Consider the following 20,476-nt stretch of genomic DNA (forward strand, 5'->3'; position numbering starts at 1 on the left):
CAAAACCTAGTTGAGTTCCTGTTTGAGTAAAATGTTGCAAATTTGATGCCATGCACTTGGCAGCAATGTTCTTGTACGCCATTAGATTTCTTTCCTATCTGTGACTTTCCTCTCATCCCGTGGGCCGTGCATGCAACGGTGTGTATCTTGCTCCTCGGCCTGGGTCGTGCACATTCCAATGATGGCCCATTTCCGGCCCAGTAGTGGGTATGGTCTGCCTATCTTTAATCTGAAATCTTTGAGTTGGTCCTTGCTCCTCCGTTCTCCGCAAAAGGCTTGCAAACATGCTGCCTTTTTCACTTGGCAGCAATGATATATCTAGTATTCGTTGTAAGTCTGGCTCAGTTCATCATTTCTAACCATGTTGTCCGGCCTGAATTTCCTTTTTACTAGTACATATATATATATAATGAAGTGTCCAGGTAAAGTTGCCTGAAGCTATATGATTCACTGCAGAACTAACGCATTGTACTTTAATAAGAGCCTTGATCTTAACCTAGTGCTCATTTTCTGGTGACTATTTCTTAGGCTTCTATAGTTCTATACATACATCTATACGGATATACAGTTTCAGTGCTCCTGAGAGCTGTTCAGATGATCTCCTTGCCATCAACACCCTCTGCTGCCACCTGACCGGAGGCAGCTGCCGCATCCGAGCCATCCACGCCGGCATTGTACCACCTCGCGCACAGCAGGAAGCAGAAGAAGTTGAGCACGCTGAGCGCGGCGAGCATCCAGTAGAACAGGTCCAGCCGGTCCTTGTTCAGGTCGTTGTCGCCGAGCCAGCAGCCGCCGCCGCCGCCGTGCCTAGCCGTGACCCTGTTCACCAGCGAAACGAGCACGGAGCTGAGGTAGAACCCGAACGCGTAGGAGCAGTAGGTGAGCGCCGTGAGGAAGGCCTGCATGCCGGCGCACGCCTGCTTGTAGAAGAACTCGATGAGCCCCACGGCGGTGAACATCTCCGACACGCCGAAGACGAGGAACTGCGGCACGATCCACAGGACGGACATCCGGTGGCCCCCCGCGGCGGCGTCGCGGCGCCTGCGCTCGACGTCCGCCGCGGCGACCATGGAGAACGCGACGGTGCCGAGGCCGACGCCGATGCGCTGGAGCGGGGTGATCCCGGACCGCGTGCCCGTGGCGCGCTTCATGAGCGGCACGAGGAGGAGCTCGTAGGCCGGGACGAGCGCCAGTAGCATGGCGTAGGGGATGGCCTGCAGCGACGCCGGCGGGATGCGGAAGGAGGAGCCCGGCGGGAGCGCGGTGTCCATGGCGCTCCCCTGCTGCACCGAGAAGGTCTGCAGCTGCGCGAGCACGGTGTTGAAGACGATGGTGCACGCGAAGATGGGCGTCACGGCGAGGAGCGTCTTGGCCTGCTGCACCTCCGCCACCGTGCACAGCCGCCACGGGCTCTCCGGCTTCATGTTCGGCCCCTGCTGCGCTACCCGGATGCATGCCTTGTCCAGGAACCTGCAAAAAAATTGACATTTTTCCCGTCAGAGATCACAACTCGGAGCAGTATGCGTGCTTTCTGCATGAAAAGTGAACTAGTACTAGATGCTGACCTGAACTTGGTGCTGTGGCGGAAGTTCCCGGCGAGGCGTACCGGCTCGCAAGCTCCGGCGTTGACAGAATTGGGGCTGGATGGGCACACTTGCTTCCTCTTGCTGTAGGCGGCAACGAAAACCTGAAGAATTTTGCACGGTTAAGCAGCTATTTCAGGAACTCCGAAACTGAAAACGCTAAGGTAAATCTTACAATAACTTTTCGTGATATGATTTTTGTTCAAACAAACAGCATATATGAACTTAAAAGATTTTAACTTAACTAACATCAACAGGGAAAAATACAGCAACATGTTTAATTTGTTTCTGTTTCTTGCATAAACAACGCTCGTCACCCTGAACGCGTCACCGAATATTGAAGTGCAGATATTCATCATGTGACAGCTTAAACAACATGCAGTCAGTTCTGACGTTATCGTTGTCGTCAAAACCACAGCTGGACACAACTGACATCTTAACAGCATACAAATCATTAGAGCCGTTTAGACTACTTTGTAGACACCTCTTGCCGATGGCCTGTCAGTTGATATATCTTACTGGATCTGATCCATCGACCCAAAACTATGCAGGTTCCTTCCACCTATCAAAGGATCCCAAACGGCCAAACGCCGAGCTGCAGAATATCACTTGCAGGGGACCGTTCTGACTGAATGGTGACAAAAGTTCTGACGACAAAGAAGCATCAACCTACTATCTGATCTGATCATTGCAAAATGTGATCGCAGCAATGATCATGACAAAAAGTCTTGCGAGCTGCAGTATCTTGGAACTTTCTTAAATGCACATCTTGATTATTGGCACAAATGACATGTTTAAGATACATGAACTAGCCACTAGCACAACAGTCCATGCTGCGCGACAGAAGCAAAACAGACTGGTTGCATGGACTGAAAACAGTCAAACTTGTCGGGATTCGTGTAGAGTTTCCTAGCAGTTTAATCCTCAATGAGAGAGACAGGTTGCCGTACTGAAAAAAAATAAATGGAGTCGACGTTCAGAGCAGCTTACTCTTGCAACGGGAGTGAAGATGCTACCCTGCGGGGGCTTGTTCCGGTACCGTGCGGCGCCGGAGACGAGGCTGACGAGCCCGGCGGCCATGGCGGCCGCGGAGATGCCGAAGCCGACGTCCATCCCGGAGTGCGTCTGCACCCAGACCAGCGCCGTGAGGGCGACGAGCTCGCCCGCGCAGAAGCTGAAGTAGGCGGAATTGAAGTAGGTGGAGAGCCTCCCGGCGCCGCCCGGCGCGGCGGCGTCAAACTGGTCGGCGCCGTGCGCGATCATGTTGGGCTTGAGGCAGCCGCTGCCGAGCGCCACCAGGTAGAGCGCGAGGAAGAAGACGGTGGACTTGAAGCCCCGGGCCTTCTCGCAGCCGCCGCCCGTCATGCTGCACGGCGGCGGCTTCAGCTGCGGCAGGTGCGCTTGCAGCGACAGCAGGATGAAGCCCTGGTGGAAACATAGCAAATCGTCGTCCGTCAGACCATCAGTCCATCACACATTCAAAGAAAAAAGAAAGAAAAAAAATCTTCGTTTTATAGACTGCTAAACATTGCTAGGTGATAAAAAAAATCTTTTCTTTTACTTGCAAAAGCAGTTTGCCACCTTCATTTGGCGATGTTGCTTTCGAGTCACCGCCAACAACTTCCCGTTTGCACGTGTACTACTACCCCTATCCCGACTCGCTTTGCTTGGTGTTGATGGTGGCCGGCCGCGCGTGTACGAACGAGCCCGGCGGCCATGCCGTTTCTGCGTTGAATTCAACCCGGTCCCGGGAGCTTTTTTGGAAACCGGGAACCAAATCTCTGCTGGTCCATGAATGGCGATTGGCGCCTTTTTCAGCTCCACCCATGCACTCATCCATGCTTATCGATCTAACCTCGCCTTTTTTTTTGTGAAAACAACGGTCAACAACAGGGGGGGGGGCAACATTTGGATTGGCCTGGTACATTCCATTCTGTTCTTGCAAAACAACCACTACGGCTTGAGTAACATGACCGCGTTGACTTTTTAAGAGTAGATTGTCTACCTTTCCTCGTCAGCTTAAACTACTAGCTTGTTGGGTGAAACCAACTAGTAGAACTCTAGAAGGGCTATTGCTAATTTGCTATTAGCAGCAGCAGGACGACTTGAACGTACCGAGAGCTCGACGAAGCCGAAGGTGAGGATGGTCCAGAAGCAGCCGAGGTAGGAGTCGGAGAGGAAGCCGCCGAGGAGGGCGAGCAGGAAGATGGTGCCTACGAAGTTGGTGACCACGTTGGCCGCCTGCGGCAGCGGAAAGTGCATCTCCCCGAACACGTACGTGATGAGGTTGTTCCCCACCGCCGCGATCGCCATGATCTCGAACGCCTGGATCCCTGCAAGCAGCATCACAGTAGCTCGGTCAGCCTCTCGCTCGCTAGCTGCTTCGTTCGCCTGGCAATGCACGGGCGCGGGCGCGTACCTAGGACGAAGACGGCAGCGCGCATGCCGCCGTGGCGGTGCGGCCGGCACGGGCGGCCGCGCCAGTCGACGGCGACGACCGCCGCCTCCGCCGCGCGGCTCTCCACATCCATCTCGTTTCCTCCCTCTCCGCCCGACGCAAGTCAAATCCGTGTGGTAGGTACGGTAGCGGTGGCGAGCTCCGATCCGCTGTGCAGACACTGGCAAGGTTGGTCAGCCGGGGCGCGTTATTTATAAGAGGGAGGAGGAAGACAACGGAGCCGAGGAGGAGAAGGAAGCACGCATGTGATTGGGCTGCTGCCCGGCGACCCCCTCCACACTACACGCACGTACCACTTCTGAACGCCGAAAGGGGAGCCGGCGCGGCAGGTGGCTCGCCTCCAAGTGCGGCCGGGCCTACCCCCTCCTCCATCCCTTTCACATCGCCGGAAAAATTTGGAGGTCCACACCGACGCCTAGTGCTGCGTCACTGTGTGCCCCGCTCTGCTGCAGTGCTGCCTGCGTAGAAAGATACGCTCGCATACATCGGACTCGGACAATTGCATTGCGTGCTCGTAGAGATGTTTGGTGGATGAGATCCGCCATTGTTTAATCGTCAGTGGGCGCCGTGGACTGCTGCTGGTGTTCACTGGTCAGATTGCTTTGCTGGTGACCTGCCTGTTCCAGTTTTGCAGGTAACTGAACCTGAACCACAGAGGCTCGGCTCAGTGGTAACTGAAAAACAAGTGTTATTTGACTAGAATTTGGACACCCAAAAGGAGGTGTGGATGGCGCTGCTTAGACTATCACTCCTAGTTGTGTTTAGCAGCTGATCCATCCGCGCACGACAAGTCACCTACGTGCCACCTCTAATTCAAGAGTCGTCGCGCGCGCGACCCGGTGGGACGCGTTTACTTCTCTCGTTTCCAGTGGGCAGAACCAGACGGTGACACCAGCCGAGAATTCCAGCTGAAATGAATGAAGGAGATCGAGACGTTTTGTTCTTGGGTGATTGACCTGCAGCGTTCGGCCACCTTTCCTTTCTCTGCCCGGCGAATGTCAATCCACCGCATAGGAGTTTGAGGACACGAACCAACCAACCGCATGCTGGGTTCCCGCGGACCGTATGCTCGATTCGGCAGGAACTATACTGCTTGTATCCTCGCCAGATTTGGCGGCGGCTTTGCCGGCGCGTGCCTGGCCACAGACGGTGCAGAGCCTAGGAGCTTCCCTATGCGGCGGGGATCGGACCAGGATGGCCCCGGATTCGTTGCGTGCTCCGCCGAAAGACGGCGGTGGCGGCAGCCTTTTCGCGGCGCCGGTGTGCAGAGATGAGAGATTTTTGCAGCTGCAGGAGCGGAGGGAGTCAGGGAGGTGAGTGAGCCATACGAAATCTGAGCTTCAGACCGACCCTGACACCCCAGCTGCTGAAAAGCCCCCCCTCTGATCTTTGGTCTTCCCCTGGCAACTATCGGAAGGCATAGATTCCGAGATCACGTGCACGCTACGTGGACGGCTGTACCGAAAAGTACACGGTTAAGAGTACAAAATGCAGACGGTTTGGTGGTAACAATTCCGATGACAAAATGTGTAGTCTAGCCCATGTTGCACTAATAAGTTGCATATGTACTGAGGAGGTTGATGGGTAAAAATCCAAATACTTTAAAAGGTTATAAGAATCCAAAACAAGTAGTTTGAATCGTAGGGAGAATACGCCCTCGTGGTGCAATGCATTAGGACTGCTCCGTCCAACAAAATGTGTGCGCTGCCGGAAAGATTCCCGTGGTCAGACTCAGCCACGCGCTTCTTGGTGCACGATTACTACTCCGCATGACGGACGACAGGCAGGCAGGGTCTCAAGCAAGGCGAGAAGCGGCCGGCGAACAGGCCAAAACAGCTTCCCGCGGCGACCCCCGGGCTTGTACCCTTCTGACCAGAAAACTAGGACCAAATCTTGAAAAAGCGAGCGGCGCCGCCGCGGCCTGATCCTCCGGTCCGGTGAACGAATGAATGGCGTCGACGGCCGTGGGCTCCTCCTCCTCCTCCCCGTCGGTGATCGGCGGCGATCATGGGCGCATCATGGCCGGATTCGGTGACGAAAAAAGAGCGGAATTTTCCCTGCAATCATGGTCGTGGCGGCATAATGCCCCCGCCGGAAAAGCCTGGCGCCTCTGCGGCCTTGTGGGACGGGGCCGGAAGGAACAGCCACTGCTCGTTGTCGTGTCTCTTCGGGTCTCGGCCTCCGGAGTTGGGTTGGGCGCTGGGCGGGGCCATGGCTTTTGGTTCAGGGTCTCTGGACGACCCGACCTCAGGGCAGAGCAGGGGGAGTGACGTGCGCGTACGTGTCAGTGCGTGGCGTGCAGTGCAGGGCGGCACTGTGTGTGTGGGTTGAGCTGTTGACTGGCCATTGGTCTGGGCTACAGTTCCTGCCCCGGCCAAGCACTCCAAGGATCAGGAGCAGCTCTTGGACCTGGAGGCTTCACTTGACCATTGAGATGAGATGATATGCCCTCGATTTTGCTTCTTCTTTCATCCAATTGCCAGTTGCAACACGTTGACAACATGGCGCCGGCGCCCGGTCGACAAGTGGAGGCCGGCCGCGCGCGGGCGGGCTGGCGGGCGGGCCGGGGCTGGCCTCCACTTTCCCCGCACCCCGGCCACCAGCCAGGCTGCTTCTTCCCGCACGATGCGCCGCGACGTCGCGTCGGCGAAAAGGCGCGCGCGACGGGGTGCGACCGGGCCCCGGCCACGAAGGCACCGCGCGCGGGGTTTGATTTCGCCACCACACCGCAACCAATTTCGTTCGTATTGCTGTTGCGCGTGGTGGCCGTGTCGTGCGAGGTCAAAACACGGTGGCCTTCTACGGCCACGGGGCCACGGGGACCGGACGATCAATGGGGGCCGGGGCGACTGGGCGAGAGGTGCGTAGCCGCCCGGCTAGCTGCTGCTAGCCGTGACGACGCCAACACTGGGGCGCACCCAAGCTAGCCAGGAACGAGGGATCGATCAGGACGCACACACTAAACACCACCATCAGGCACTGAAGAGAGATGGTTACGGCACAAATAACGGGGAACATTCTCTCCTTCTTTTAGCTTTTGAAGCCTCGAACCACTTTTTTTTTCTTTAACGGTCTTGCTATTCGTTCATCATTCATCACCCGAATCTCTCAACTTCGAAATCTCGCTTCGATCAAGATTAGCGCCCAGGACGGATGTACGTTGCAAAGAGTACTGCGACGAGCGGCAGAGACGACGACACAACGCTGCCAAGGCATACACACTGCTCTTGCTAGCTGTGCGCTCCTTCCTTTCTGGAGAGCCTACTTGAGGGGATGGCAAGGAAGAGGTGGGCTGCATAGGGTTCGCCTTCGTGAGATGTGGACTATGCACCAGGGACACTGGGGATGCATAAACGGACTCTATGTTTTCAAGCACATGACACCTTGTAATGCATGCATGCCATCAGAATTTATAAACTTTGGCTCCCAACGGGTAAATAGTTTTTTAAGATTTGTAAGGTAGAAACAATACTACTAAATTTTTTCATGACTAAGAATACCTTGAAAAGGCTACATTTTGAGCAAACTTCAACAATATTGCTTAGAGAAAAAAGTAATGGTAAAAATGTATTTAAGATCATTGAAATATCCTATTCTCAATAATTGGCACGGGAATTTAACTTGATTAACGTAGCATTCATACAAAAAGTTATTTTACTTTGTGCGGTTTATGGTGCGCTTGTGGTTATGTTACTGTCATGCATTTGCACTAGTGGTCAAATATGTGTGTGTTGAGGCCGTGGTGTGGTATCCAAATCATCAAGTGTAAAGAAGAATATATAGGCAGTACTCGCTTTAGTCACACATAAGTACATATACTAGCATTTTGAACATCAACATGGTTTCAAAACACAACTTTGACTAGTACCTTTTGGTACAAAATATTTATAAGATGCAGCAAAAGTATACTTTTATGAAACTATATTCCAAGACAAATGTACTTTGAGTCTCCAAATATCCAAACTTGACGCATAAAAGTAAAACTTTTATTCAAATTTTGGAATGATTGTACGGTACATACGCCTATCTTTCTCTACTTCATATGGGCATTTAATTTGATTAACGTAGCATTCCTGAAAAGGCCTTGTTTACTTTGCGCAGTTTGTAGTGCGCCAGTGGTTATTTTACTGTCACGCATTTACGTGCTTTTCTTCGTTTGCTCGGGGATCCGGAGTCAATTCACATGTCACGAAATTCGCACGGCGGTGAAAAGGAGCCAACACTATACGCTTCTTTCTAAAAAAACAAATCAAAAGGAGCTAACAGAAGTGGCCATCAACAAACCACGGGATTAGCACATGCTTTTGCAGGGGATTAGTACATGCTTTTGGGAACCGCGCGAGCACTCCAATCGGATCAGGCGTCAAGCAAAAGCAGTGACAAAAACAGCCACGTTTGCAGGGGGAGACAAAGCGGGTGACTCCTTCAAGAAACGGCCGGGCACAAATTTTTTCGCAAAAGAAGTTGAAAACTTTTTCATCCGTGCACCGTCATTTCTGCACTTGCCGACAGCCCATTTGTCAAAGGAAACCTGCGTGCTTCACAGAAGAAGAGCTCTGAAGAATCAGCCACGCAGAGAACCCATAGAATGCCTCGACAGACGACAGGTACAGGACGCCACTCCAAGGAAGAAGAATCCACGCTGAAAGCGGCATTTTCTGCTGCTTGCTGGGATCTCGCTCGATACGCCCTGGTTAGCACAGGCAGGCGGCATTTTCTGTAGCTGTCACACAAAGGAATGCACGAAAAGAGGGCAGCATTTTTGACCTCTTGGTCACTGCAACTAAGTGCTCTTGGTTTGCCACCGGTTGCGATAGATCATTAGGGACGATCCTTGCACGCCCGAAACCATTACTTTATTGGAGATGTTAAGGTTTGGAGTCATCGGTGGTTCTTCCGTGTCCACATAAAACAAAACCAAAAGGTGCAAGAGTATCTTGAGCAAAAGGAGATTCCATTTGCCTGATGCTCGGTGGCCAGGGCACGATCAACGTTCACGCCCCTTATCCACAGACACTGCAACGTAGTACTACTGAAAATTTTGCAGGATCTCTCAGGTTCGGATCACTTCCTTAGTTCCTTTTCGTCGCCTCGAATCTGAAGAGAAGAAAAATAGCGCGCAAAATGCACGCACGCACGGACGCACGCGCGCACATACACGCACTGTCTTGCGTCGACGAAACAAAATTAAGAAATGAAAAGGGCTGTGAGGGTCGCTGCTACAGTTAGAGTGGTAGTGCTCGAGAGCAAAGTCTCTCTACCTTTCCGCCCCGGCACAGGGTTCTCCAAACACGGCATGGCAATTTGGACTCGGCGAGCCGGCTGGTTCGTGGACCGCCATGGAAGGTTGAGGTCGTTGAGGGCTTTGAGAATCGAGAGCCCACTCATGGCTCCAGTAAAAACAAGTGTGTGACATTGTTGGTGGTGGCGACGGAATCCGGCGTTTGACGAGCGAACAGTGAGGGCAGGGGGGTGATTTGACGCCTGCCCAGTGCCCAGTGGGTTGGCACCTCAAATCCATCGATAGCTGCCCGGAATCTGAACATTTGGTCTCAAGTTGCCGACAAAAGCATTGATTGATCGGGGCTCAAAGCCTCAAAGTCTTGTAATAGAACTCGATCGGTTCCAAAATATAGCTATTTCTGATATTTAAATTCTATTTTATAATATAGCTACTTTTAAGTTTCAATAAATTTTTTTATACGAGGTCTAAAATGCCCCTTCCTCTTTGTATGTAAATTAACTATGCTATACAAATCTACATGCAAGCTAAATAGGAAAGTTATAGTTATTCTCTTAATTAGTATATGGTAATTAAAGAAAGGTAATATAGATTTTTACTCTTCTTCTTTAATTTATCTTAAAAATTTTAGAAGTAGCTATATTATGGGAGTGGGAGAGTATTGGTTATTTCTCTTTTTGGCAATTTTTTCATGAAAACCGGAAGGAACTATCTTGGGTCACACAGTTCTGGGCCTTTTTTATTCACAACGGCGAATATTTTCAGCCTTTTTATGGATGGCTCCTGCTGTCATGCAGATTTTATTTGCGTGCTGCGGAATTGTGGATTTTCTTTTTGGCGACGAAGTGCTGTGCTGAAGTGAGAAGCTTGGTGCCCTTTCAGTACGAGAAAATACCTGTGTTTCTTTAAAAGAAAAAAAAGAAAAAAAAAAGAGAAAATGCCGGTGTCCGTCGAGATAGCATCAAATCGCATGAGCGGTGAGCCCGAATCCTGGAACGTACGGGGTGCCTCCCACAGCTTTGCTTTCGTGGTGACAGCATTCTCGGCTACGCGTGCAATCAGTCCCCCATTTAGCCCCCCGCGGGGACACGATAAGAGATCTCGCTAATGCCCCCATGATCGCCATAATCTGTCGTTACCTCGGACACATCACAGGTTACCACGGTGTGACCCGATCGATCTCGCATGCCAGCAGCAGCTTCCTCTCTTTCTGTTCCGTCCCTACCAGCTCTGAATCTCTGACGGGCATTGCACGCGCACGCCCGGTGCAGAGGGGCGTCGCGCGTGCACTGCACCTTGCCTCGAACAGGGACGGGCACTTCCTGCCCGCGCTCGTGTCCGTGCCGTTGGCGCGAGACCGTGCGCGTGGCGACGCGGAGGCGCCCGCGTCGGCGTGTCCGAGGACGGAGCGGCAGCGCGGCATGGGCGGCGGGCCAGCGTCGATCGTCCGTCACGGGCGGCATCACACTCGCTCACGAATCTCTTGCACAAATCTTTCCTGCCTTTCGTTTTTGCCAGTGCAGACCATCGTGCGATGTTAGCTGCCTGTACAACGGGGTTTTTCCAAAGATTTTTACCGTATCCGAAGTAGCTACAGATCTAATTCAGTTTCGATCGGTTTTGACTTGGCATCGCCTAGTGAATCTCGCACTCGTTACTGCGGGCACGGCGGGTGGGAGATCCGCCGAGGAACGGGGAGGTCGGCCACCTCTCCCCGTAATGTCATTCGTTGTCCCTTCACCTCAGATTCAACGCGTTACCAACCCCTCCACCCAGCCAACGGTGCCTCTCCCAAGATCGGTCCACATCAACGGCACGGATTCACTCCGGTGAAGTCATTTCCAGGCCAAGTCGCTTCTCGTCGCCTTACTGCCACTTGCGCACTCGGTTGCAACATTACGAGGGCAAAAACTACGGATGTACTCCAAGCAAATGCAAAACGTATACAAAAACCAATCAAACAAGCATATCGCCTAGTAGTAACGGTTGCTAAGAACAAACTGAAATCGGTAACGGTGATAGTGTGTGACTGTTCACCCGCTGCCCTAGACAGGACTATTGTGTGTGTTTTCCCTGTTACACATCTTATGGTCAGCGTCTCAGCAAGGCTGGTCCAGCGTCCAGTTCAACCAAAGAAATTTTCACGCCCGCTGGGAGAAACAAGGCCGGCGTTGCTGAGAGGTGTGCTATCTTCTGGATGATGGCGCGTGTGGAGATCACTTGGTCTTCTTGTCCTCCATGCTCGTCTCCGCCTCCGTTTGCTCGGCCGCAGCTGCTGAATCACTTCCTTCCAAAGTCTCCCGGGCTGCAGGTTCATCCTCGCCTCCGAAACCAAACTCGTTGACACGCTTCTTGTCAACCGGATATTTCCACCTCTGGTAGAGGTATATCAAGAAGATAACATCTGCCGATAAAGAGCAGTCAGGAACAGTCCACAAAGGCGTATGAATGACATATCAAAAGAACATAGATGTATCCTGCTACTATCAGCAATTATCATCTAGAACAGTGATAGTTTTTGTCTTACCATCTCTGAAAACTGAGAGACGGTGAAGCATTGGCATTTTAATAACAAACGCGAAAAGATCGTCTATTATGGTGTTGAGGAACTTGTAGGTCATTTGTCTCCATGGCATATGAGCGACAGACTTCAGCTTGTAGTTGATAAATAGTTGGGGGCACATCATAATGAAACCTGAAGAATGCAAATTACACATATAAGCTCTACTGCTAACACACATTATCATATATATCAGATAAAAGGAGAAGATTTGGAATTAGTTGCTTACCAAACATGTATACACAACTTGTCATAGAAGAAAGTATCCATGAGTACCAGCTCTTGTGTTTTTCATACTTCAGCGAGTAGATAGAGAAACCAATCACAAGGAGGAAAAGGACATAGGTAAGGTACTTCATTGCAAGTGCATCGTACTCCTTGGTCTTATTCTGTGCATATGAATCTCGGTCTCGAAACCTCAACATGGGAATCATTCCACTTCTATCGATCTGGAGAAAAGAAATGAAAATCTTTCATTTAGTACGAAAGGTCATCACGTATCTACTCTATATAAGCAATGTCATGATGTAGAAGCAATATGCATATATCTACACCAACAAACAACAAGTTGTCACAAAGTATACACGTAGCAAAATTCAACATTCTGAGGTCATCTAATATATCAAAACACATCGAGGGTCAGTGGTCACAGCAGTTCAGCATAAAGTAAAACTGTGCACCTGAAAATGCATGAAGTGCCAACTGGTACTGTAAGTGAACAATGAGATGGCAATGAATAACGCTAAACATCTTTCTTATGTTTATAATCTTTGGTTTGGTATCTCCATTCTTTAGTCATGAACTTCTTTTATTATTGCCAAAAATATTTAATTTTCTGGTGAAAAATCACAAGGCATACTTTGTACTACAAATTCAAGGGCTTAGAGAACCATAGATGCCATTTACCTCAATATGCATTGCCTTTCCAATCTTCCAAAATTCAATGCACACTCCAATGCCAGAGCTAGCAAGGATCATCCATGAGGTGTCATTGTCAAGAAGATACAGGAAAACAATTAGTTGACACACAAAATTCAGAATCACAGATTTTGCCGATAGACCTTCCATGGATTTGTTCTTGTTCCAGAACTGAATATCTGAAAATAGCACCCAAAGATCATAAAATAATTGTTTGTTAATAACTTAATATTGATGTGTAATAATTCTTACTATACATTCTAATAAAAATGTGCACATACCGTTTTTGAAGGCCAGGAAATCAAACAGAGAGTGTAGCAGAGAAACAACCATGGTCAATCCAAGAAGATAAGGATTTCCTTCAAGGAAAACCCTCTGCAACATACAAATATATGTCAAGAGTCAGCTGCTGACTGAGATGGTAAAACAACAAGGACAGGAACCACACATCCCAAGGACATAAACTGCAAGTAATTGTACATATTAATGGCACCTTAAACAAGATGAAAGGGTGCAAAGGAATTTGGTCCCAAGAAAAGAAAATAAGGAACAAAAAAAAGAGAGGACAACATATCCAAAAATGTCAGCATTTAAATAGCTGCAATTTAGAGTATGGGCACTTGTGTACCTTAAGTTCATCAGCCTCGCCTTCGAGCATACTTCCATAACTACGATGAACCTGGAAGGACTGCTCAATCTGTAAAAACAATTGCCATTTGGTCATGCTAATAGGACCAACTTCGAGGTTTAAGGGCAGTTCCTCCACAGTCTCGTTGAGCGCTATTAATTTATCCCTCAGTAGCCAAAACTCATTGAAGAATACTGTAGGATAATAGTCGCCTGTAGCTGGATCCACATTCAAATCTGTATCTCTATCGTAAAAGAAAACCAAACCATCATCGAAAGCATGAAATTTTTCTGAAGACAGCGTTTGAATAACAGATTATATTCCAGGCTTCCAGCAGAAGTTGGATTCAAGCAATGTGATTTTTGAAGTAAAAGCGGGGGAGTGACCACAATTTTTAACATGCATTACATGTATGTTTTAAGTAAAAGTGGAACTATCACAAAACAGAAAAGATATATGTTATTATTTGTTACAGTTGAAGGATACATGGAGCAACAATGGGAGGGACATTATTGTGGGGATACCTGCAAAGAATGAAGGGGGAAATGTTAATCATACGTAGAGAGGACGCACAGAAACAAAGACAACACATAAACAGCAAAGCTGATGCTGTACACAAAAGAAACAACAAAGTCTTGCTGTTACATAGATCAAGAAAAACATATACTAAAAATGGCTAAGGTGCGAAACCTGAAGCTATTACGAGAAAAGAATCGTGGAGTTTCATCCACATGTCAAAATTACCTGAGAGGAACATTTTAAATTTAATCAGTGTATCATTAAGGCTATTTAGCAGCATTTAGTTTGTTATTGCCATACAATGGAAACAATTTTTAGACAAGATTTGTTCACAGATTATCTAAACTCCAAATCCAGCTTCTGGTTCATTACAATCACTGAAAGTAAATGTTACATTGCACACTGATAAAGTGCTTTGTGAACCATAGAATAGGAGGGTCAGAGTGACATAGGTCTATTTGTAAAAATAGGAGGGTTAGAGTGGCATAGGTCTATTTGTAACTAGTACTTCATGACACCTAACAAGGCAAGGTAAATGATTCATAACTTTCATGCCATCAGAAGGGCAAGACTGAGAAGTTGAAAGGAGCATTAATCTTAAACATGTAAAATCCTATGTGTGGTACAAATAAAACTGACAAACAGATAGGATTTTGTGAATACCGTGTGAAGTCATCAACAAGATTTATTGTTACATTTGGTTTCCAATAAGATATATATTCGGCCGGACCCTCATCTTTATCCTCAGGTTCTTTCTTCCCCTGCAAACCAAGGCTTTCATTAGCTCGCCAGATATAAGCAATATCATATACTGAACGACAAAGAATGAACATAATGACCTTAGGTGGTGCTTGCACTTCAGGTTGTTCTGAATCTCCAAGCAAGCTTTTCTTTTTACCAGCTTTTGATTTTGGCAAGAATGTCACGACAGCTAAATTACAGGTACAGTGCAATCAGTATTCCATACATATATGATCGTATAGAGGAAGAACATGCAATGGAAAACAGAACACGTACGATGTGTCCTCCCAAATGCAGATTTTTGCTCATATTCAGGATCTGTAGGGTCCACAGGGTAACCCGAGCGAGCAAAGTAAACATGAGCATACAAAGAGCCATTATGCTTGAGAGCCTGTAACACCACATACATACACAAAATTCAAACAAACAGACCATTGTTGCAGAAACAATGTTTAACATTACTGCAATCAGTATCCTACCTCTGAAGGATAGTATGTTAATGATCGTGTTCTGGTACTGGTAGGTCCCCAGATTGCATATGGTATGTTTGCTTCGTGCCAAATAAGTGCGTCCTCATTAGCAAAATCATTGAACTTCTCATTCTCCGACAAATACATCCACATATCCTGCAGCAGCAAAGCCACCAAGCACTGTTTAGCAATTCAGAAATGACTACTGACCAAGGGCAAAGCCTAAACCATGAAAACTACAATATCGATTTTGTTTATTATGTCTTTGTATCTACTCCCTCTGGCTCCATAATTAATGTTATTTTGGACAAGGCTAAGGTCAATCTTTTATAATTTTGACTATCAATAGCCTTTAGAATATGTAGTTTGAAGACACTAAGACAACATGTATGTATTAGGCTGAAAATGTACTTTAATAATTTTTATTTAAAAAAGGACATAGTCAAAGCTATGTTTTGGAGACTGTGACGTTGTCGAAAACAACAAGAATTATGGAACTGAAAGGAGTATAGGAACAAAATTTGCATGGTACGGTTACTGAAGTCGATAGAGCTTTGTGCCATTTCTGTATTAGAAATATAGATCCATAATGCCTTCTTCAAGACTTCAACTCTTGCTATACCATTCAATACATATCATCTAAGAAGGTATAAATGCACAGTGTACAGATTTAACAAAAGGAAGAAAGCCAGTGAGGCACATCAAAAGTAAGTGATTTATTGATCTTTGAAACACGGTCAGCATTTAACCCACTTCTATTTTAGATCTCATAAGCCAATAAGACAAGGAACAAGCATACAGAATTCTCAACTTGATGATGAACAGCACATGTTGATCCCCAATAGAAGATTTAAAACGATCTATCAAGTCTTCAACTCATAGTAGATGCACGAATACCAGAAATTACTTCTCACCAGAACAAGAGGTATGTTTAATATCATGTTTTCAATATTTCCCACAGTCAATTTTATCAAGAACAAAAAAATCAATCACCAGGCTTGACATTACCAAACTTAATTCTGTATAGCTAATCTAGGAGACATTTTCACTCCAACATAAACATAAGTATAACTAACATATCACCCCCTCCTCCATCCTAGACCCTAACTTAAACAGTGAAGCAATTCAAACACCAAGTCACCATACACCATACATACATCTTCACACAACTTGTGGAGCTCAGCGGCATCCCATCATGACCAAAATTCACAAAACCCTATACTATTACTATTTCCGAAAAACTGTAAACAGACCTCAACTAAGCCTCCTGATATCCAATTAAAAGCACAAGCCGCCATCTTCCTTGTCACAATACAACAATGCCGAGGAGCACGAATTTGCTCACGGGATCTGGTTCAAAAATATCCTACTTGCACTGCAAAAACTTATGCTTCTGCATCGTAGCTATTAAACCAAACCACGCCCTCTTGCAAAAAAACGCCCGCAAGCTATTAACGATACAGCTTCCGGATCACAGCATTAAAAAAATACTAGGAATAAAACCCTAAATTACTTGGCATCAGAACAAGCACTTATAATTACCCACACAACACGACCTAAACTTACTGATGAGCGAACAGAGATAGTGTAGAGACCTACGACGCATCTTCGAATCAAAATCTCGTGCGCGTAGCAACCAAGGGGTCGAGGGCGATCTCACCATTGGCTCGCCCTTCTGGAACAGGTTGGACATGAGCATCCCCGGTTCCGCGGGAGGGCGCTTTGGGCCGAAGAACTTGGCCGCGAAGTACCAGAACACCGCCATCCGCACGATGCCGGCGATGCTCTGCCCCAGGCCGCCGCCCTGCCGCCCCGCGGGGCCGCGCCCCTGCGGCTGCGCCGCCGCGGCCACCGCCGCCGCCGCCGCCGGCTGCGACATCGCCGCCGGCGAGCTGGATCGGAGCGAGGAGGGGGGCGCCGAGATGCGAATGTAGACGAGGTTTTTGGGTTCTGTTTTTTTTTCGATCGCTTGATGCTTTGGGGACTTTTAACTGGGGCGGTTTTGCGATAGTGTTATTTGCACATAAGGACGAGAGTTTGTTGTAATTAACTGTGCTTAGAATCCTGTGCGTGGAGACGCTGTTTGGCTTTGTGATTTGGAACCAACAGTAATTGCTAAAACTTTTGGGGGGTGTGCGAGTGATTAAGGGGAACAGGTAACAATATGCTGCAGCTGGGATTTGCCCAACGAGGCAAGTTGCCGGCCTGATAAGGAAGCAAAATGTTAGACCTACACGGAAGAAAAGAGTCATGAAAATGTAAACTGTTGCCAACTATGATTAAAGGGTCACTATTATGCGAATTTATATTCGAGCTTAGTGTTGCAATGCTGGCATCACTCAATTAAGCAAGCAATCTTTTGAAATGGTCAGACACAAGTATAAAGCTTGGGAGACTTTTTTATTGTGCAAGCGAAACGACCGAAAAAAAATTATTTTTAGCCTGGCAGCATGGAGCAAAACACGTGTATCCACTATCTATTATTGGAGTGTGTAGATTGGGGTCCGAAAGTGGATACATATAGTCAAGGTATAAAAACAAGGCATAGCTTCATACCTAAAAATAATTATATATGCTTCAACTATAAAGTGTTTTTGTATGTTATAGATGTACAAAAGGATCTGTAATACGCTTGCCATGACTTACTTAAAGTTATGTAGGGATATTATGTGTGAATTTGAATATTTCTATATGCAATCAAACTTCAATGCATCACCAATTTGATGAAAAAATTATTTAGTCTTATCACAACAGAATGGAAACAAATAGGAATTTGGTTTTTTTACAAGTTGTTGTCGTTTAGTTCAATATTGGCAAGGGATATGTTTAGAAAATAGTGGTCAAAGAGCATGCACATTTGGATAACAAACAATAAGTAAGTTCGAATACAAAAAATATGCAATACGATAACTCATTAAGGGAGTAAAACATCTAACCCCCTCAGTTATATCATTCATAGCAAGAAACTAGAATTTTAGTTGGCTGATGCAAAATGTAGAGGAGACTGTTCAGTTTCTACCGCTTGTGCGAACACTTATTAGATCTCCATAAGCCTGCAAATGTACAAATATTCCACACTCTACTCAACAATTCGTGGAGATCTCTGGGAAAGAAAATAACGTAGGCATGGCTCGCCGCCTCGCCGGGTGTCCCTAACAGTTTCCATCTCCAAGCGGGGCTACACGTGCGAATCTGGGCTCGGCGGAGAGATATTTTGTGCGCGCTGGGAGCATCTGGGGCCCGCAAAGCGGCATAGGGACTCGATGACGCTGGGAGAGGCCGCCGTGTTCTCTTTTCCATCTTCATCTTTTTTTCCCTCTCTTTTTGATTTGAGAGTGTTTTTTATCTTCATCTTGTTGATGCTTTGTCGAGTCAGCAGCAACCATCAGGCATTAGCGTGGCCCATTTCAAGTTTCGTTGAATTTAAGGCCGAGCAGATCCCCCAGTTGGGCCATCCATCCCCTCAGAAAAGGTCTCACGCGTCTCGCGGCCAGCTTAGCTCTCTTGGGCTCAAAAGTCCATTCGAGTATGTTGCAATGGATCGGAGCCCATGACTACAGCCTGCCTGTCAGGGAACCCACCTTTCGGCAAGTAAACTCCCCTGCTCTGGTAGGCTGGTAGTGTCGCCTGTTCAGGTGTTGTAGATGGAGAAAGCTTTAGCTATAGCTTGGCCGTAAGCTAGCCAGTTTATGAACAAAGCAAGTTTGATGTGCCATTGTGGGCTTGTGGCCCGGGTGAGAAGCACGGCATCCTATCTACCATGCTTCTCCTGACGATGTTCAGGAAGCACCGACTGGCTAGGAAGGATGCATGCATCCGGATCGGGGGCGGCAGGTAGAGGAACTCGACGTCGTAACGGATGCCACGCTCGAGTAGTTTAACTTGCCTTGCAGCACCAAGCAAGCACAAAATCCAATCCAAGTCACCACCCGGATCGGGAGGCAATGATGATGGCCGTGGAGATGGATGCGTGGCCCTCGGCGGAGGATACCGGTGACGAGGCAGCCGAGCAAGCACGCTGCAACGAAGATGCCACTCTAGCTGGGAGATCCAGGCCGGCCGGGGTGGGCCCGGCAACGGCGAGGGCATCAACCATTCAGGGCGCAAAACGGTTTTATTTTCCATGCGATATTTTTTAAAAAAATTTATAGCTCATTGTTTTAAGCTAAAGGACGTGCATTTATCACCAACTCTTGTCTTTCGTGCATCCGATCGATAACTGAATGTGTTTTGCAGCTAATTGCCTAATTGTGCAAACTATGCAGAGACATCGAAGTATCTTTGTAAAGATTGCTCGTTCACTTGTGTAATTTGAGATTAACCAGTTAATTTGTTCAATTTACACCAACTGCCGACCAGCGGTTCCGTAAGTTCTGTCTACAAATGATGGGAGAAATGTCGAGTGATGGTTGAGAAAGGTTGTAAATCCGTTCTTGGCGGTCTCATTGTTTTTTTTCTGGTGAAACATTTGGAAGGAGCGCCAGAAGAACTATCAGGCGGGAAGAAAAGAAAGTGATAGAGGTAGTTTACCTAATCAAGGAAGAGATTAGCAATTTCGACACGTGACAGAAGTAGCGAGCAGTTTTATCCCAAACTTATAATGGTGTGCCTCTTTTTTTTTCCTTCTCTATTATTCACGTGGTTCTTCTGAGTGGAGGTGGTGCGTAGTTGGAATGAGTGTAGTTGCAATTTTGTTATTTTTTGCTTGTTATTTTTCTGTTTCCGTCTAGTAAAAATTCAGCAAACCTCTTGCCATTCTTTCGGAAATTTTTCTTTTTTGCGGCATATATCCTCCATGCGCATTGGAAACGAAAGATCCCCCATCAAGCCACGCGTCCTGTCAGCAACGCAGTCTCCACAACGCAAGCGCACGCACCACCCTTCTCTGCCTTTCCCGTGTTAGCTTACGGGCAAAGCAGGTTTAATTAAGCCCGGGTTCCGCTGAATCGAAGCAGCATCTCATCCTCCGCACTTGTTTACATACAGGGCCTGAGTGGCCAGTTGTTCTCTTTGTCGATCGATCGATGCCATGCATGGATCAAGGGACGGGTGCCATGTCTGCAGTCTGCACTACTCTCACCGATCTTGTAGACTGCACTGACGGCACTGCGTGCATTTTTTTTTTTTGCATCGTCGTCTATGTCCCGATCTGTTCTTTGCTTTTGCCATCCTTTACAAGATATTGTGCCGATGAGCATCGATCTCATGCCTGGCTATGTATCCAATTTCTTGGTCAAGCGACTGTAATGGAGAATCAGGAAGATGATAAAGAAAAGCTAAAGATCGAGTGCCTAACTAGGTCTAGCCTGAAAACTAAAATGAATGGGCTATCTGATAGTATCTCAAGTTTTTATAAG

The 20,476-nt window shown here is 47.7% G+C and overlaps 2 protein-coding genes across 2 annotated transcripts; both read right to left on the reverse strand.

Moving 5' to 3' along the window:
* Positions 1–378: 378 nt before the first annotated feature.
* Positions 379–4,260, reverse strand: LOC112898903 (protein NRT1/ PTR FAMILY 4.3-like). Its single transcript, XM_025967213.1, has 5 exons — positions 4,003–4,260; positions 3,699–3,916; positions 2,574–3,008; positions 1,566–1,687; positions 379–1,470 (listed from the first exon to the last, which is right to left on the reverse strand). Exons 1-5 carry the CDS (start codon positions 4,112–4,114, stop codon positions 591–593), a joined length of 1,767 nt encoding a protein of 588 aa, XP_025822998.1. The 5' UTR covers positions 4,115–4,260; the 3' UTR covers positions 379–590.
* A 7,013-nt stretch (positions 4,261–11,273) lies between these two features.
* On the reverse strand, positions 11,274–17,055 carry LOC112899651 (CLPTM1-like membrane protein cnrB). Its single transcript, XM_025968213.1, has 12 exons — positions 16,780–17,055; positions 15,129–15,275; positions 14,926–15,040; positions 14,748–14,839; positions 14,572–14,669; positions 13,876–13,913; positions 13,390–13,625; positions 13,043–13,136; positions 12,750–12,940; positions 12,073–12,292; positions 11,811–11,978; positions 11,274–11,687 (listed from the first exon to the last, which is right to left on the reverse strand). The coding sequence occupies exons 1-12, from the start codon at positions 16,996–16,998 to the stop codon at positions 11,500–11,502; spliced, it is 1,806 nt and encodes a 601-aa protein (XP_025823998.1). The 5' UTR covers positions 16,999–17,055; the 3' UTR covers positions 11,274–11,499.
* Positions 17,056–20,476: the final 3,421 nt, after the last annotated feature.

The sequence above is a fragment of the Panicum hallii genome, chromosome 7 (genome assembly GCF_002211085.1).
Source record: "Panicum hallii strain FIL2 chromosome 7, PHallii_v3.1, whole genome shotgun sequence".
In the NCBI taxonomy this organism is placed as follows: Eukaryota; Viridiplantae; Streptophyta; class Magnoliopsida; order Poales; family Poaceae; genus Panicum; species Panicum hallii.

Excerpts from the sequence above, each read along its gene's own strand:
- LOC112899651 (XM_025968213.1), bottom strand. The coding sequence starts at position 16,998 with ATGTCGCAGCCGGCGGCGGCGGCGGCGGTGGCCGCGGCGGCGCAGCCG. Across the intron at positions 14,670-14,747 it reads AAGTGCAAGCACCACCTAAG|GGGAAGAAAGAACCTGAGGA; the intron begins GTCATTATGTTC and ends CTTGGTTTGCAG. Across the intron at positions 13,914-14,571 it reads CTTGTTGATGACTTCACACG|GTATCCCCACAATAATGTCC; the intron begins GTATTCACAAAA and ends CATTCTTTGCAG.
- LOC112898903 (XM_025967213.1), bottom strand. The coding sequence starts at position 4,114 with ATGGATGTGGAGAGCCGCGCGGCGGAGGCGGCGGTCGTCGCCGTCGAC. Across the intron at positions 3,009-3,698 it reads TCGGCTTCGTCGAGCTCTCG|GGCTTCATCCTGCTGTCGCT; the intron begins GTACGTTCAAGT and ends TGTTTCCACCAG. Across the intron at positions 1,688-2,573 it reads TCTTCACTCCCGTTGCAAGA|GTTTTCGTTGCCGCCTACAG; the intron begins GTAAGCTGCTCT and ends AAAATTCTTCAG.